The sequence below is a fragment of the Nestor notabilis genome, unplaced genomic scaffold, assembly GCF_000696875.1.
Source record: "Nestor notabilis isolate BGI_N333 unplaced genomic scaffold, ASM69687v1 scaffold25955, whole genome shotgun sequence".
NCBI classification, from domain to species: domain Eukaryota; kingdom Metazoa; phylum Chordata; class Aves; order Psittaciformes; family Psittacidae; genus Nestor; species Nestor notabilis.
In genome coordinates, this window is record NW_009929272.1 from 59,611 (window position 1) to 79,034 (window position 19,424).

At 41.6% G+C, this 19,424-nt stretch overlaps 1 protein-coding gene across 1 annotated transcript in view; it reads right to left on the reverse strand.

Moving 5' to 3' along the window:
* The window catches only part of HERC3 (HECT and RLD domain containing E3 ubiquitin protein ligase 3), a 44,096-nt gene that overhangs the window by 10,361 nt on the left and 14,311 nt on the right, over positions 1-19,424 (reverse strand). Inside the window, exons 2-18 of the mRNA XM_010014909.1 lie at positions 19,087-19,246; positions 18,069-18,145; positions 17,272-17,493; positions 14,931-15,022; positions 13,817-13,947; positions 13,048-13,208; positions 12,447-12,523; positions 11,533-11,657; positions 10,927-10,986; positions 8,452-8,563; positions 7,543-7,732; positions 5,676-5,839; positions 5,052-5,165; positions 3,772-3,795; positions 3,595-3,684; positions 1,187-1,357; positions 462-605 (exon numbers count right to left, since the gene is read on the reverse strand). Of these exons, the coding sequence (XP_010013211.1) occupies positions 462-605; positions 1,187-1,357; positions 3,595-3,684; positions 3,772-3,795; positions 5,052-5,165; positions 5,676-5,839; positions 7,543-7,732; positions 8,452-8,563; positions 10,927-10,986; positions 11,533-11,657; positions 12,447-12,523; positions 13,048-13,208; positions 13,817-13,947; positions 14,931-15,022; positions 17,272-17,493; positions 18,069-18,145; positions 19,087-19,246 (2,114 nt within the window). The remainder of the gene's footprint in view (positions 1-461; positions 606-1,186; positions 1,358-3,594; positions 3,685-3,771; positions 3,796-5,051; positions 5,166-5,675; positions 5,840-7,542; positions 7,733-8,451; positions 8,564-10,926; positions 10,987-11,532; positions 11,658-12,446; positions 12,524-13,047; positions 13,209-13,816; positions 13,948-14,930; positions 15,023-17,271; positions 17,494-18,068; positions 18,146-19,086; positions 19,247-19,424) is intronic.

Here is a 19,424-nt window from a genome sequence, read left to right on the forward strand (position 1 = left end):
CACTACAAACCATCTTTCTTGCTGTTTAAGAGGTTCCTCACATAAAACATTAACAAGTTTAGACCCTGAAGGTGATAGCGATGCATGACTAAGTGGCTGATATGTGAACAGCAATGGAAGCACAGAATCTAATGCCATTATGACCTCTCATTCTGTAAAATAGCACAATTATCACATTCACCATAATAAGAGTTCTATAACTGTCATATGATACTTAATACAAGTTTTATTATGAGATAAGAATAGAGAAAGAGCCAACTCCTCAACAGGCACCATCATCACTGTTTTACTAAAGTTAATGGACCTATACTAATTTACATTCACTGAAAAATAGAGCTCGCATCATATTGTGGGTGGAAAATGAGGGGAAGATTATTTCTTTCCCAGTTTGCCTCTAACTTTCTTGTCATTCAAATGCAGCATATTATTTCAACCTGCATGTACAGACAGCAAGGGCTTACCGTATCTGAAAACCACAGCAGGTTTGACTCTGGGTAGTAAGTGAACATGCCATAGATGGGATTGAGGAGTTCTTTCAACAACAGGAGAAAAAATTCCTTTGTCACTCCTCCAGCATCAACAGCTTCCTCACCATCAAAGATGACCTGTAGAAAAAGCAGGTCAGTAACAGGGATGCAGAGCTGAGTGAATCAGACATCTTTCTAATTGAGAGCCACACAAAACAATTTGTCTAACATGCCCAAAGCCCCTGCAACCCATGAGCCTGTTCCAGTGCGCTGCTTGTAGGTAGGGAAGCAGAATGGGGGCAAACCAGGCACTTTAAAAGTGTTCAACTCCTTATGTAAATCATAAATAAACACCTGTCCCCACAACTCAAGCAGCAAAGAGACAGCAGCTGCTGACTTTTGTAGCAACCTCTCAGGGAGAAAATACGTCCTATTGTAAGAGGCCTGATCCTGCAGAAGGGCAAAACAGAGACTGCATAATATCACAGAAATGTTTCCTCCCCGACCCTTATACAATAGGTGTGCCAGGAAAAGAGTAAACACTCCAGGAGTCAGAGAGGAGAAAGACTCAACCCTTGCACTGAACAGATCAAGTGTCCCTGTGTCCTGTACCTATAGAGAAGCCACTGTACACTGGTGGAGTGGTAATGGGAATGGCTGAAAGGCTGCAGAAATGTCAGCAGGACAAGAAGGTGCTAAAAGATGTGGGGAAAACTTACTTTAAGAGGCTTTTTCAAATCAATGTCTGAATGGATGCTCAACTCCCTTAAAGCATCACCGACTAAGTTATTCCTGCGAACATGAAGAACCAGGAAAGGGCTTCTGGCCAGCAGAGGCTCCAGGGTGAGAAGCATGAAGACATTCTGCAAATTTGCACCATTTATTGCAACCTGTAAATTAGAGAGAGGTGAGAAACAGCTGCTGCTCAGCTCCTCTCTTCCTATGAAAAGAAAACAGTTAACAGCTATATGCCTGGTGTTCTTTTTTTTCCTTACTCTTTTCGTTTTGTTTCCGCAAGGTACAAGGATTACGTGTTCACTCTGTACAAGTGTGTGCCTGTATGCACCCCACCATTTCCCATGCCAACATCTTTTGAGTCCGTTGATCGATTCACTAAATTTAAGCAACCGAGACACTAAATTCCTGAATATTTTTTTACACTAGGCAGCTGGGTGGGGAAACTCAGTGTGAACACACCCTGATAAAAGCGAGAGAGTCCACAAAGGAAAGCAGTGTTACATGCAAGGAGCCAGTTGACAACCACACCTGGCAAGGCATCAGGGCAACATGCTGCTGTGAGGAGGGTATCTAAAGAGATACCCAAGAGGGTAACAAAATGAAAGCAGGAGGCAATTCCAGATTCTGAATGTAGGCTGAGCCTCCTCTGCCTTGCTGCAGACTCTGTGTTCAATCAGCCACAGAAAAGCTGAGAGATGGATACTACATGGAACCAACACCACGGTGTGGTGGTGCATTCCTCCCAGCCTGCTTGAGCCTGTTCTATGATTTCAGTAACTCCTCGGTCTTAGTGCAAGAGCTTGGCAATGAAGCATCCCTTAATTATATAAGGAACTCATACTGCAATGCTAAGGCAAGGGCAGCACGACCCACAACATGAACTCCTGAGTGGGAAATGAGAGCAGGTATAATTCCCCTGGTAGCCCTGGAACTTCCATTATCTGAATGCTCTGAGTGAATTTACTGATGACTCAAGTCAACCATCTCATGACCCCATAAACAGTGGTTCTAAATGAGATTCTTTCAGCTATTCTGGATTGCAGTGGGCTGCACCAGTAGCTCCAAGTGGGATGCCTCCCAGACTGCACAAATTCACAAGGTTGCCAGGTTGGACAGACCCTTAGGCAACATGGTCTAGTGGGAGGTGTCCCTGCCCATGGCAGGGAGTTAGAAGTAGGTGATCTAAAGTTTTTTTCCAACCCTAACTATTCTATGATTCTATCAGTTCATGAAAGGATCGTTGGCTGCTGATGGGACCTGGGCTGTTATCTCCACTACTTGAGGCTCAACCCCCTTCCACTGAGAAATGCCAAAAAGGTATTAGATTCAAGTATTCCACTGATTCTTGAGTGGATTATTAATTTTTAATAGGCATACCTATACACATGGAGACACATATAGCTGTGCATGTGTATCACCTTTGTACATCTGCCTACATATACCTGTGTCGATCAACTTGAATACTCTCTAACAAATATAATATACTTGCTATTACCTCGAATCTATAATATTGTTGTTGTTGTGGTGGTGTTTACAGGTGATCAGTGGTAAATCTAACATGTAAGTGTTGCTATGATTAAGTGTTTCTAAATCCTTTAGACATAAATGGTTGACTGAGTCCAAGCCCAAGACTGAATCCAGCTGCACCTGGACCCCTCCCTTACCTCTTCCCATTCCAGCCTCTGTATAAATCTCTCTCAACTGATCCTAATTTGATTTTTCCTTTATATGGTTTACCCATGCAGTAAGTAAGTAAAGAGTAAATCTTGCCATCGAACTTTGTTGTGATTTTGCAAATTTATATTAAAGCTTGTTTTCACCAACACCTTTGACAGTGGTTGTTTAAGCGACCTAAACCACTCCCTTTCATGACACATGGCAATGAGTAGCTGTGATGTCATTTTTCCACCGTGAAGGAACCTGTCAACCAACAACCTCAGCCAACTCATGTCACAGGAGATGAGATGAGTCCCAGACCTCAGCTGCCTTGGATGAGTGATCAGTGCCCAACGCTTCCTGTCCCTAGGGAGGCATCTACATGAGCAATGCCTGGCACAGCCAGGTTTACGTTGGCACAGAGGCAAGCTGTCCTTGTCACAGCCTGGCTGTCAGCTGGCTTGGCTGCCACCTACAGGGTAAGGGTGCTGGAGCTGAACACCTCTTCAACCCTCACTTCTGACAACCACCCCTCCTGCACAGGCAGAAACTTGTAAAAGTGCCCACTTATCTGAAGGCTTGTCTACTTTTCCAGCCTTACAGGTTTCTCCAATAGAGACCTCACCTTAATTTGCACCCTTGCACTATCATAAATACGTAAGTACTCTTTCCCTGTACAACTTAAATTTCCACCACAGAAACAGGCAAGAAAACTGGGAAAGAGAAGGATTACCTGCATCTGTAGTTCTGCATCTGTCTGTAACATCTTGGTCTTAGCCTGAGCATCAAAGATGAAAGGATAAGAACAGAGTGTCACAGCATCCTGCAAGAAAGGCAGGCAGATTGGTTCCTATCTACAGCTTCCATAGTATTTCTTTAAGTAAGAGCAATAAAACCCACACTTTCTTACCTGCATGATAGATGGTCTTACTTTCTGTGAAGGAAAAATAGAAATATGAAAATATTTTGATTTTTGTGTCTTGTATTTGGACAGACAAGTTCAAAGGTGACTCAAAGAAACTTTTCTCTTCTGGGACCAACAACCTAGGTTTTTTCCCCTCTCAAAGAAAAGCATGTAAACTTCCTTCTTAAGAAAATCACAAGTCTAATTCAAAACTTGAACATCAAATGTTACTAAGAGGACTTACTGGCACAGAAGCCTGTGCTAGCCTGCCATAGCTGAAAATTACTCTTAAGAAGACAAGCAAGACGACTACCCCCAACACAAAGACCATATGAAATCAGAAGAGATAAGGCCACAACACCACAATGTAAGACCACTCCTGCAATGCAAATTACTTCTCTCATTAGCCACATCAATACATTTTTAACTATCACTGTTACATAAATATGAGTCAGTATTTTATTGTCCTGCTCACTAAAAGTAAGCACAGAGCAGCACTATTTACATGATGGAAAGTAGGGGATGAGGAACACAACAGACACAACATCTAGAAAGTCCACAAAAGCACACACAAGAATTCTTGCTACAGTCAGGCTTTACTCTTGCAGCATCCCTTGGCAGGGGTTTTTTGGTGTTCTCTCTCACTCGGGATTCCTTTCCTTGCTATAATTAACCAGTCTTACTGGGTTCCTACACAGCATATTCCAGCCCTCAGTTCAGCTATCTCCTTTCTTACAGATGAGAAAGTGAGGCATAAAAGAGGTGAAGGGTCTTACCCAAGATCACCCAGCAGGTTACTGGAAGAGCCAGGAATAGAACCCACATCTCTTGAGTCTTGGTTCAGTCCCCTAGCCAGAACGCCATACTGCCTCCTCTTACAGAGCAACATTTTAAGATCACTGGCTACATTATTCACAATACCTGCCTAAACAGCAGAAGTAAAGGGTAAAAATTATAATTTTAGAATACAGGATTTGGCTCCTGAGGTCTTGATTACATTAAAAGGATCCAGTGACTGAATTAATCCCCTTGTGCAAGGACTGAATGAAAATCACACGAATAATCACAGAGATTGTTGCAAGCATTAGTTAAATATTGTTAGCTCCAGTTCTTCCAACAGCCTTATTTTAAGTCAATTTTGTCAAGCCACCCAAATCTGAGAGACTTAACATATAGATGCTTCTATCCTGAATACGTTTCACTCTCATTAAGGATATTAAAAATACAGATCTACAACCAGAGAGACAAACAAGAACAGCTGTATAACTATACATAGAACCTCTTACCATTCCAGCCTGATGCAAGAACCACATGAGATAATCCTCCTGAATGTCCACCAAGCTGGAAATCTCAGGGATATAAAACTTATCATATTCTACATGTTTAACCTTCTGATTTACCTAGTGAAGAAAACAGATGCTTTTTAAAATATGGATACATTTATCATTTTTTTAGAACATTCAGGCTTGTTTTCATAAAATCAGTTATAGCAGCTTGCAACAATAAACTCGAAGTCTTGCAAAATCACATGGTCCCTTGTATTTTAGTATGAACCAAGAAGAATCAAGATAAACCTCTTTTCGACTTATTTCAGTTCCGTCTCCTCACCTGGACTACCCAGCACCAACACAGTGGGAGCAGAAAGCATCACGGCACAGGTACTTGGGATGCCCCAGTACAAGCAGTGTGTCGGCTCAGCAACAGCATTCTTTCCTAGTGTCTTAGACAGGACTAAACAATCTTCAAGTACCTTGAATTCATGAAAACCACTAACATCTTCCCTATGTGGTGTCTTGGTGGACAATGACACAGCTCACAAGCCAGGACCAAAACCACTCTCCTGCCAACTGGCAAAGAGCAGACAAGACTGAATCATCTTGAGCCAGCACGCGCCCAGGCTTTCCTCTTACCTTGTGGAGTTTCTCCAGAAGCCTGAGAGCAGCTGTAATGTAGCTACTGAACAGAACTGGGATCAACAATGTCTTTCTTCCACTGAGGAGGTAAACCACTGCACCTTTGTAGAGGTCCACTAGCCTGAGGAAGTATCTTGGGCACACCTGAGACCACCAGTTATCTAGAAAGCAGAGGAACATCAATATAAATCCTGAATTAAAGGCCAGAGAAACCCCTAAATGAGGGGTTACAGCTGAAAATAGGGGAACACACCTGAAGATTGTTTAAAATAAACTTCCTTATTTCCATCCTAACTGTAGCAACACAAAAACAAGCAAATAGTCAGCTAGATACCAGAAACTGGAAAGCACTTTCCTTTCTACTCTCATACAACCACCCCAGTCATTACCCAGCCCCAATCCCTCATCAGTGTGAGAGTCTGAATTCAAAGGGTTTCAACCTTCAGTTCAAGATATGCTTTCAAGTACCTTGTATTCAAGAGTGTGATCTTGTGGGCAAACTGTTCTCTCCCACGAGCAGTAAGAACGGAGTTGCCTGGGCAATTCTCTGTAGTAACATACATGTCTCCAGCAGGCACCAAGAGCATGTCTCCCAGCATATCTGCACTACAGGTATAAACTCCCCCTCTTTAGGCCAATTTCTTTCTTGCCAAGGACAGGTAACCCTTACCTCTCCTCTGAAGGGGCACTGACTATTATTTCCTTTGCTACAACCAATCCACCTGCAAAGTAGAAGCTGGAGCCTGGGATACCATCATGTCAGCTGTTCAAAATAAACACCAATTCATCCTCTCATGTGTCAGCACAACCATAGGTTCTGGCGGGCAAAAGCATGAGAATCCTTTACATTTATGTATGCTAACAATCACAGTGGGCTACGCTGAGTAGAGGAGGAAACTTGGTTCCAAAGCCTCTCTGAATAAGAAAAATACATAATCACTAAACCTCAAAATAAGTGCAATGGAGTACTTCGAAGGTTTGGATACATTATACAGCATTTTACATGATGATATGAGATTTAATATAAGACAAACTTAAGAAATAGAGTAAGATAACAAGAAAAGCAATAGCTTAGCAAACATGAGCAACAATCATTAAGCAGCATATATGTTCTGCTTAGCTTAAAGTGAGCTCATAGAAAAAAGTAATAGCAGAAATTAGAAGATTCAGAAGCAGAAGAAGAGCTGGGGTGTTCAGCTTGGTCAAAAAACAGCCAATAGGTTTTTCTGCAATTACACAGGACAAAAAAACATCATACTTAGTATACTCCTCTATCTTATAGAGGAAGGATATTATAATGTGGACAATATCTGATTAAATTTAGATAATAAGATCATTTAATCTTCATGATAAAATCTACTTTAATACAGCCTCTGAATGTAAGTAAACTAGATAAGGTAAACTAGACTAACCTACCTAGTGAGTGTTCTTAGAAAATTCAGACTAAGAATTGTTTTCATTTAGAAGAAAAGTATTTCATTCTCATTTATTCTCTACACCACCATAAAGTTCATATATTTTATGTTATTGTAACTAACTTTCCATAACTTACCTGCATGACACATTCTTCATTTCCTCATAGCTCATGTTTAAAATTCAAATTTTATGTTTACAATTCTTTTACATGGGAACATAGGTTTTGGGGGAAGATTCCTTGAGTCCTTTTGGTTCTCAGATGCTTTTTAGAGGTGACTGCTTCATAACAACACTATATCACAAATAACACCCAATTATCATTGCAGCTGTTGTAACAGAATAGAAAAATTAAACCAACACAAAAACATGACTGTAAAACCTAAAGGGAATACTCTGTGTCTCAGCTGGAGACTGAGAACAGCATGCATTTTAAATGCCAGCCTCTTACCAAGAACTTTGCTGGGGTTGGTATCTAGGCGCAGAATAGCCATTGCTAGAGGAAGTGTTAACGTGATATAATACTTGGAGTCCTGGAAAGGTGGGAATTCTGGGAGAATGAGATATATCCTCATTGCCTCCACATCTGGTGGTGAGCTAGACAGCTGAGGAATCAAAAAACTTTCAAAGCTCTTCAGTATCTACAGGAAAACAAGACAAAAGACAACAACTTACCCTGGGTGATAGAGAACCTACAATACAAATGGTGTGCAAGAACTGATGAAACAGAGCACACTCAGAATGGGTGGACTCAACAGCTTTTGTTGATGATCTTTTAAAAACACTCCAGAAGACAGGACTAAACTCTGATTTTTCCCAAATGCATGAACATTTGGATAGGTTATTCCAGGGCTGGCTAGAGGTCAGTTAACCTCTCCTGTTAAGGTCACACCCCTGTTTTAAAAGTCAAACCCAGAGTAGAAAAGAAAGCTGTAAAAATTATAGCTAAGAAATGACAGGGGGGGACGTACATGATATTATCCCATGGCTCGCACTTGTGAAAGAAATCCTCCAAGTCAGAATATATTATACAACCATAAAGTACTCAACTCCTGGCAGCAGCAAATGAGCATAGAGTCATTATTTACAAGTGTAACATACACAGAATTAATTTCAGCAGCCATTTCACATATTAAATGCCATGAGATTAAACTTTTTTTAGAAATGACTCTTGGCGACACAATCCAAGTAGGTGAAAGTCAGCCCAGGTCAATGGAGAAGTATCCACTGATACCATAAGGGATCTGGCCTGCAGATTTGCAATACAACCCTTCCCAGAAAACCTGTCGTTACTTGTATTTACAAGGGAACAAAGCTTTTATTTCCCCTATGACAACCCAAAATCCCAGAAGTGTAATACCTGGTCTAGGAGAATGGAGTGCTGAGAGTTCATCAGCTTCTCAAACAGCACTCTGGTGGAGTTCAGATCAATCCCTGGGATCTTCGGACTGGTTTTAAAATGTTCATCAATTCTTTAAAAAAGAAAATCCCAGACAGACAGGCATAAGTTTAAGGAAGAGACACCTTTACCTGTGTGTACTGGCATGATCCGAAAGCAAGCAATGGATACATGACCTTTAGGGAATCAATCAGACTGGAAATCAGTAGAAGTTGGAATCTTCTTGCTAAAGACAATTCCCGCCCTTCTGAACTCCTCTGGGCCTTGGACAGGCTTGGGATTCTTGCAGAGAAACACTGTATCAAAGTCTTTGATTTCCCCAGGACTCCTTCACTGACACAAGAGCCAGCCTGGACAGGCAGGAGTGCTTAAAAAACTATAAAATATGTATATCTTACGTATCAGGGTCTCCTGTGTTGTCTTCATATATACTACTTTTATAGCAAAATCTGTACATCGCACTCAGTAAGAAAGGGAAGGGTGATGCATAAGACAACACTGACTTATAAAAGGGAACATCAGATGAGGGTTTTCAAAAGAAAACAAGGGAAGATATTCAGAGTAGCTTTCTGGCAATTCCCCTCTCAAATTTTCTAAAACTAAACAACAACCTCCATCAAAATACTGCACAGCTGAGAAAGGTCTTCATATATGGTCTTCAGTTGTAACAAATATGCTGTCCTTTCTGCTGCACTTGAAAGGCTGTAATTTAGTCAGGCTACCTGTGTAAGAGGGATAATGAAGGCAAGTCGGTGGAAGACAATAGTCTAATAGCCAGATGTAGCAACACAACATCTAGTCCAGCAGGTAAGTTACCTGGCTCAGTGTATAGAGTATGATCAGCATCTGTAGCAGAGGCTCTCAGCACCGTTGTCTGCAGTAAAGCTGCACACAGAACCTTGTAGTTGCTAGTAAAAAAATGTCATTGCTACAATTCCATTGACCTCAAGGATTTCCCAAATCTATCACAACTCATCTGAGACTGTGCTGTATTAGGCACTCTGAAGGAAAAGGTAACTATTAAAGATGGGATACATTTTTCAGTTTGTTGGTGTGACTATAATGACATGAGAAGCTAAACATAGCCTGCTGTAGTAGAACAGCTATTTCTATAACTGGCTGGAAATAGCTCCTCAGAGTCACACTGTGATACAGAGCACTTCAGACTGTGATGTGCAGAAGTAGAATTGGAGCATGGCCACTCACACAGCCATAGAAAAGCTGCTTTTTCATCTAACCCTGTGTACCACAGCGCTGTATTGCAAGCAGGCCAATATGGCATTAGGATACCGGAGGGATGTACCAGGATATTTCTATCAAGCGCACCATGACATACAGCTTCACACATAAAGGTACATGGACAAATATAACCTCGCTTCAGTGCATGGTGGCTTCAAATTTTATCACTCATTTGGTCAAAGATTTCCTTTAAAAGTTAAGTCCTGCACTAGCTAGGGCATCACTAAAGTGGAAGGAGAACTGCACTGGAGTGATGAAATCATGAACTCCACTCATTTCCACATTCAAAGGAGATAGGGGAATATCTACAGTGACTCAACAACTTGGATACCTCAGTAAATGTTCTAAGCCAACAGGACACAACTCTTCTGATGCAGTAACATGCTGCCTTGACACAAGACTAGAAAAGAAACCATTGGACAAGTGGAAAATGTAAGAATAATGAATAAATTGTTTTCTTTTCCAAGTCGCTCTTGGAAAATATTACTTAAAAGATTACACAGCGTAACTAAGCTTTTCTTCACCCAGTTACAGGTCACTTACTCATCACATCACCGCAAAAAATTTCTCCTCCTCCTCATCTTATGCTGCTACCTCCCCAACAATGACAGACACAGCCGACACAAGCCTTCCCAACCCACAGCCTTTGACTCAGCTATGCATATTACATCCTTGTCACCACCTATTGCTGGTTACACCCATTTGAAGTTCTTGCTTTTGTAAGCAGGAACACAATACTTTCCACAACTGACATCACCTAAAAGGAAAGTGCTTCCATGCTGCCCCAGATGCATTTTCCAAGAGCAGCCTGTGTTGACATGTACCTCCACTTGCACCAGCCCTCACCAGCTAGCTCAGCTGCGTAAAAGACTATGCAGATACCTGGCACCACTCATTTCCCTTAATGACATATTCCTATCCCTCTCTTTTGAAGATGTTAATATTCATTTCATAAGGAAACGTAACAGCTATAACAATTCCAAGGAATCTGTGCCACTTACAGTACACTCACCATGCACTTTCTTAAACCATCTGCCTTCCTCACTCAGCTCTGACCACCCAACTCCTCAGTGAACGCTCTCTGCCCCCATCTCCTGTCTGATCAGAAAAATCAAATCCCACTACAGCAGGGAGTGAAGTAAAGGGATTCCAGTCTACCTCAAGGGAAAGATACAGTTCTATAATTTTGCCACTTACTTCTTCTCCAAGAAGCTTCCATTCCAGCAGGCAGCTGAGGACAGTATCTGAACAACATTACTGTTTGCAGGAGAAAGACAAAAGAAAACAGAGATGGAGGTTATGAACAGACATTCCAGCAAATCTCTTCAGCTCTCTTCCCTTCCTTCTATGGAAAAACAAACATCTGGATCACCCCTTGAGAGGCATAGGGGGTAAGTGGTTCATTCAGTTAACATCCTTCTTTGAAAGGAGGGATGTTAGCAGTGCCCCCTTCCCACCTATTCTCCTTTCTTACGGCAGGCACACAGGGAAAGGAATTAAATCTGTCGGTTCACAGGTTCTTGCTGCTTTTCATGAACTCTAAGCACACAATGAAAGACAACTTTAAAATCCATTTCCCACCCACCATTTGCAATGTTCTGAGGCAGCCTCAAATTCTTCTAGTTTTGCTCAGAAGCTCTAACCTGGCAGCCTTGTGACTAGCAACTGCTTTCCCCTTGGAAACGATCAAGAACCACACTTGAAAAGGCTGCTAAATTTCAAGTGAAAGCATGGCACGGAAGCCAACAAAATTATTTAAATAAAACTTTCAACAAAAGGCTTGTCCAGTGCCATAATACCTACTTGACAGAATTAGAACTGTTCTTTTCTAAAAGCTTTTGCCTCCAGACATCTATAGTTTCATCATTTATTAAACAGGTGTAACGTGTTTCATTTATGGTCCGGAAATCATCAGCAGGCAAGGAATTCTGTGAGAAGATATAGATTTCAGCAAAAACAAGGCTTGTAAAACAATTCCTTTTTATCTATAATCTCTGTGTTTTATATATACTTGATAGCTTGCTTAGTGTGGTCTCTGAACAGGTTTGGTCAGGAAGTTGTGGCATTACTAAGAAGTCAAAAGAAAAAGCATGGAAAGGTATAGGGGAGAAAAAAAACCAAATAAAACCAAAACAAAAAAACAGATTAAATACATTTTTAAAAACAGGAAAAGAAAAAAAAAAATAATTTCCTTGAATGTACCAAAGCCCTCAAACATCACCATACCTAACTAGAGGGTTAGTATATTTATTCCACACCTATTGCCATGCCTCAGAAGTGTAGGTCAAGCACTTCTTGAACAGAATAAGACAGAAGCAGAAAAAACAATTCAGCACTCAGCCCTCCCATCCAGCATATCTTGACAAGACCCCAGCATACGTGGTCCACAGCCCTACACTCCAATTGCACAGACCCTGATGCCTCAGAGGGATAGCAGCCCCTCACTTCCAAAGGCAAACAGAAACTGGACTCCACTCCTGCTGATCAGACTTAAATCAGTGTCTTCTCAATGGCTCTTTGATGTGCCTATAAAGGAAGGTAGCTTTCAGCCACTCCTAAAAAGTTGTAAATCCCTGTAAGAACCATCGGTGTTGGTAACGTTTGTATGGTAGAATGGACTCCAAAGCAACAGTTCATTTTTGGGAGATATTACCAAAACCAAAAGATGCTGGGACAGGGAAGCAGACTTGAGAAGATAGATACTTCATTTGTATTACCTCATATTCGGAGCAAAGCACAAATGTTTGGTCTCCTCCAGAGAAGATATGTTTAACAATGTGGTATTTACAGGCATCTGTTGAAGAAGACATGGTTGTGTCAGAGGCTGATGAATGCAAGTTCCTACTGTGTCTTTTCCCCCACATTTGCACTTTCACTGTCTCAGGCTTTACACTATAAGGAGCATCTGGGCTGCTTGAAGGCCAGGCTGAAATCAGTTGGAACTCAAACACTGTAGCGCTTTCTTGAGAGATACACGGGGCCTGGCAGTTTTCCCAGGAAGGAAAGTAATTTTTAAACTGCAATGGGAGTTTTAAAGAGAAACCCCCAAAGAGAAACCAATGCCCTCAGAAATCAGTATTAGTACAATTTAGTGAAGGCTTAAAAATCACCAAATATTGAGCTCTGGCATGAAAAGAGAAAGGTCGAGGGCACACATTAACAGAAACAGCAAGAGGTCACCCACTAATTTCCATAGTGCGTTTGGGACAGGAAGATGGGTTTCTTTCGCAGAACAATGTCAAGATATCTTCAGACAGCCATGGGTGAAATGAAATTATTTATGTCCATTTGTGATTCCAAATCACGCATAGTACGTACCAGGTTTCCCTGAGAGTTGCCCATTGTGAGCTGCCCAGTGACCCTTGACAGGAGAGGGACATTTAACATTGCAAGTGTGCCCCGTTCCCAGTTGGCCTCTTGTTCCGCAGCCAAATGCATAGATCATTCCTGAAGAAGGCACAAAGGCTAAAGTGTGATGTCTGTAACAGAGACAGGTACAAAGTTTAGGCCTCATTTAACAACTACAAGAAAAAAAGCAAACAACCAACCAATAAAAAAAGCAAACACAGCCTAAAACTTATTCTCAGTTTCCCTAGGCCAGAAGTTGGTGCAAAGCAGCATGTTACATTAGCACCAATGCTCAGTTTTTGCCACCTGATGGCACCAGTTTATGAGATGGAGCACTTTAGGTGGATGTGACAAAGAGCAGCTTGTGCCCGCATACGCCTGGTATCGGGCTCAGAGATGGAATTAGCTTAGTCATTTGCTAAGCCTGTACATATGAAAAGGCAAAAAACACAGCACTCTTTTCATAAAAGAGACTGAAAATTTGTGAGTAAAGGGGCTGCTGCTCTAGAGTCTTGCTGAATTAAGGTGGAAAGGTATCCTTTACCAGGTTACAGCACAGGAAAAGCCCAATCAAAAAACAACTTTATTCAGAGGGCCTTAAAATTCTCATGGGAAGTCAAATTTAAATTTACTTAGTTTTGACACATAGCACGCAGAAGCAAGACTATTCCCCCCATTTACAAGGCTCAATGTCAGCATTAAGCTCCAAAGAAAAATGCTGCCTGCACACAGGACTCACCTGCCACAAGCAATCTGGGATACTTCACTGCCCATTAGCTCGAGAACTCTTCGGGGGTTCACTTCATCATTCATGGAGTCATGTCCCAGTTGCCCACAGGAACCTGCACCGAACGTGAACACCCCTCCACTCTGTTAGCAAATCAAACAGCATATTCTCCATTTAGGGACCCATAACCCAGCAGTATCTCTGTGACTCCAGTCTCAGTATGAGCCCAAGCTTAGGCAGAGATTGCTGGAGATTTCCAAAGGATTCAGAAAAGAAACTTGGGTTCTGCTAATGCAGCCTCCAAACAAGCCTCTGGTGGGTGGCAAAGTAGCTAACATAATTGTCTTTAGGTATGTCTACGTTAGTCAAGTTCCCCCACACCATCGCCAGGTGAGTCTGAAATCCCAACAAGTTTAAACATGGCTGAGTAGCACCCATTTCCACAATACACCCATCTCTGTCAGCTGCTGATCAACAAGACTAGGACTTTTTCCTTTGAACATGAGCTTCTACAGAACAATGGTGTTCTCCCCACAAGAATCCCAAAGGCAGCTGTTTAATTAATTTTACAGTGGAAAACACGGAAGCACCAATAAAGAAAGCAACACCTTGGAAGTGGCAAAGGCAGGAACTCAAGTGACCTCCCAAATCCTAGCTCTGTCCTCTGTCCAGTAAACTATACACCACTTGGAAACAGGAGATTTGGAACTGAAAACCTCTTGTAAATGCTGTGAATGACTGCTAATCTTTCATTTAAATACCCATTTGTTTTGGCTTGCATTTTATTCTGATGTACAGTATCACTCTTTTTATCTTCCAACCAATTGCTATTTTCACCCTTTTCAATGTATGTTTGTTAATTTTTTCCGCATTTTTAGAGCAATTCACCTGAGTTTTACTATTCATTACCATAGATTACTAACATTTTCATCTTCAAAACCAGCAATGGATCATGTTGCAAATGAATCTCATAATATATTATAATATGACTGTACTTCCAATTTAGTTTCTTTTATGGGGGTCGGATGGCATGCCAGTCTGTTCTTTTCTACCACTACTTGGGAAACTAAAGTGAAGCTATCAGACAGGTGAGAGAGCAGCAAGGTTCCCAGGTTAGCGTCTTTACCTTTGTCAGAACTGCTGTGTGTTCCTCTCCACAGCTGATATAAACAACCTTCTGAGACCGCAACAGCTTCACATGACAAGGGGATTCTCGGTCTGCATTGAAGACAAAGGAAAAAAAAGGAGCTCTTTCAAAAACACAAACCTAAATGGCTGAGAAAATCACTGGTAGACTGAATTTCAGATGTGGTCTATATGCGCGGTGGAAGCTTTAACAACCGGGGAGGGGAACATGTCCTTGAGTACTTCACTGCTGCTTTCTCCCTCCAATTCCTAAAAGATTTGTCCTGACTCAAAGTTGTCCAGAGCAAGAACACAAATGTTGAGAATCTTGTATAAACTCATCATGCACTTAATGAGTGCAGCGTAGCTACACCCACCTTCAGCCTCATGCTCCATTCCAGACTCTTCACTGATGACTGCAAACATTTGTTTCCAAAAGCTTGCTTAGACCTTTTCTATATAGAACAATCCTGACACATGGGGAACACTAGCACAACACACATGGCAAGCTGAATCCCAAGGCGTATTTAAATACCTCGCCTTCCTTCTGTCTTCATCCTTTAAGAAAAAGATCCTCCTACTTGCAAAGGCCAACCATTAAGAGATGCTTTCCTCCTTCACCCTGACATTCTAATAATTAGAAGTGTGTCTCCCAAGGATAAATACAGTAAGCAAGGTTACACATTTTACTGGTGTAAAAATAAAAGCTAAGCATTTCAAGGAGCAGTAGGCACCCCAAAACAGTTAGGTATTAAGGGAGCAGCTGCTTACTTCATATCAACAAAAAAATCAGGTTCCTGCCTACAGAAGTTGCCCATTCTTTAAGACTCTCACCCAAGGATTTGACAGGTGTTTTTTTCTGGGCAGTGAAAGGAAAATGGTCACATATGCATGGATTTAGAAATAAGAGCACATTTACTTTGTTCTGTATTTTAGCACTCTGATCTTTATTTTGACAGGAATGACACTTATGTCTACAGTATAATTGTTTAACAGGGCTGCAGAACACTCATGTTTGTAGACTCTGCTGTTCATGTTCTCTAAGTATAATTCACACTGTCTTACCATGTTTCCTAAATATCACTTATTTACTACAGTGCCACATACTGAGAGGTAAGCAGAGTATGATCCCTGGTCAACATAGCCCACGAGTAGATGTTCCATAGATGTTAATTTAAGGTCAGCCCCATATCAAGACAAGCATTGCACATACAATCTGCAGCTTTGTTGAAATTAGAAGCAATTATCTGCCAGTCTACAGACAGATATCTACAGATACCTGCAATTATCTTTCCATGGAAAGAACATGGCTGTTCTTATACTAGATCAGCTCTAGCTTACATAAAGTACAACAGAACAGACCTGGAGCATTTCTGAGAGAACACAGTACATGTTACAAGTCTTAAAATAGTGTTTCACATTTCTAAAAGTGTAAAGCAAGATGAAATGCTGCATCCCTCATACGAGCCTCCTTTGCTAAACTACAGGCTGGCTTTGAGTAATTCCTTTAAATACATTTCAGTTGGTAGGGTGGGTTGTGAAAATGCATCATCCCATTGTAGTTCACAAAGTACGAGGCAGCACTTTTCTCTTGCAACATACAGAGCTTATATGCTACTACATTATGCAACATAAAATTTACAAATACATTTACCTCATCTACTCATCCATGCAAAATAAATTATCCGTGCGTGCTGGGTATCACATCCACACTCAGTAAGTTGTCTAGATACTTAAAAGCTACTCAGCAACTACGCGTAGACAATAAAGAGGTCGTTTTGAAGCTCCGAAGAAAATCTTTCACTCACTGGCTTTTGCAAAAACTTAAGAATGTGTTCACAACAAGCAGAGGAGATCAAAGCTTTTCAGAGCAGTGGTAATATTACATCCACTCTTCTGCCTCATTTGCAAACCTATCTTCAAGCCTGCTGATTGTTAAGCTTCACTGAATGTGGCCACCTCAAAACTACCATTAGCCCTGTGGTTCTGGAAAATCTTTGCTCCACACCAACTTCAAATAAAACATGGACAAAGCATTCTTGAGAAGAGCAAGAAAGTATATGAGCACTTCCTTCTACGTCTGCATGACACTCACATTTGAAATACCTTTATTCTCGAACTTCCTTACTTCCACTAACATCCACACGGGGAAAAAAGTGTTTCTGTTCCTACTACATATGAAAAGCCTGAGGAATCCAGAGACTGTTCCTCTACCCTCCCCTCCCAAGAGCAGAAGCTAAGGATTACATATCCACTCAGTAAAAAATATGTTGTCAATACAAAAACAGACGCTAGGCCAAAAAAGTCCATCCTTCTTTCAACTAGGAGTATAATTTTAGTACCTCGTTCATCACTTAGTCCCAGTTGTCCTGAGCTGTTCTTCCCCCAGCCAAACACAGCTCCTGAGAGAGACAGGGCAAAACTGTGGGCTCCACCTGCAGCAACCTGAGCCAAAGGGATCCCATCAAGAGACTTGACACGTTGTGGACTGGCTTGGGAGGGACATTCTTTACCCAAGCCCAGCTGACCATAGTTATTCTGTCCCCATGTGAAGAACTGGCCATCTGAAACAAGGTAAGAAATAGAACAGTGAGTAAAATCTGATGAATAGAAAAGCAAGTTCATCAAAATGAACTAGAACCAGTGCTGGTTGCAAGACTTATGTGGGAAGGGGGAGAAAAATCAAGCAAGACATTCTTTGCTAAAATAAAAGCACTGTCTGAAGCCACCGTGAAAATAAACAGACATGCAACAAAGTGCAAAATACAGCGTCAGACTGCTGTAATGTAAATAGCATAACAAAGTCCACATTGCAAACAGAAAAGTAATAGCCAAGGATAATTTCAACACAAAAATTAATTACACACATTTTTCTACATCAAGATGAAAAGCTTTTAACTGTTCTGCCATTCACCAGTGAGACAGTGGGTGGCCTGTGTATAATGTTTTCTTCTTTGGCAGTACTGGCAAAGCTCTTCTTTGATACTCATGATACCTGATCCATTTTATAGCCTCCCATTTGGCCTGAAAGCAGTTGGGACAGGGATGTCCTTTGTTTATTATGCAGCAATATGCAATCTTGGGCACTGTGCAAAATAACAGCACAGATCTTGGTAATAAATAATGAATGCTACAGTACCTGCTGCCAAAGCCAGGCAGTGCCAATTTCCACAGGACACCTGCAGTATCGTCTGTTGGTTCAATTTCTTTATCAACCTAAAGACAATGACACTATTTTAGAATAAGCATCCAAAAATACAGTGTAACCTTATGTCAAAATGATTATTTCCATTCAGGTATTTGTTCTGCACATACACATAACCTATGGTTTTGAGACTGAGGAATGAACTCTTGAGGGTGATACAGATCCATACATAATAGATGCAAATCTGCAGAGGTCTTTAGACACAATATACCACCACGAAGCATGAAGAGTCCAGTTATCTTTATTATGGTGATGAGACCCACCATCTGTGAGATGCTTTGGATGGAGGAGTCTTGGTGTCTGCCACTGACACCATCTATCTACATGTCCTTGCACTAACTCTATTAGTGTTCTGACACAGTGAGAATACACTAAATAAGTAAATGAAGAAAATTTAGCACCACTCTGAAGTTTCTGAGCAACATTCACTATACAGAATTGCAGTAGGCTCGTTTAGTAGCTTTTCTACTAACAGGCAACACTGCAAGAATTTCAGAGCTGAAGTGCCAGCTCACACTACCATACTGCTTTCTCCCCTCTGCTCTTGAAATGTATCTCCCATCTCATAGGGACTTCCCAGGGACTAGAATAGAGATGGGTATCACACAGTGTTTCTATTTTTGGGTCCTCCCTCCCTCTTTGCTCTGTAAAAAACATTTCTCATTGAGGAAGCCAAGCACACTCCAATTTTATTTTCCATGCCCCAAGAACCCACAGGAGGAAGGCCCATCCTTGAGAACTTGTCTGACTCCCCAGGGGGCTCAGGAAGTACCAGTAAAGTACAGAAAAGGAGGAGGACTCACTCTTACATCCCTACTTAAGGAGTGCTCAATTACTGTCCCTCCGAGAGAAAGGAACGCTCCCACCAACTCCAGGCTGGAAGATGAGCAACCCTTGATGCATCACCTCCAAGAAGCTGCTTTAAGGAAACTCGAACCTGTTAAGAATTTACCTTGGTACCATCACTGCATCTTCTATAGTGGTGAGGCCCAACTGCCCATCACTGCCAGCACCCCAGGAGAAGAGCTGGCCCTGGTCACTGAGTGCCACGCTGTGAGACTCTCCGCAGGCCACATGCACGATGTGCTGCCCAGCCAGGGCTCCAATTTGCTCTGAGGAAAACAGAAAACATCTCCAGTCACAGGATTCATCTCAGTGACATGCAGACACCAGGTCTGGGCAAATCTGTATGCAGAAAGATGGGTGCACTGATCCCCAGTTTAGTTTTAAAACACTTCCTTCACGAGGAAAGCACCAGGTTTTACTGAAAACATGGACCTGCTGAGCTCT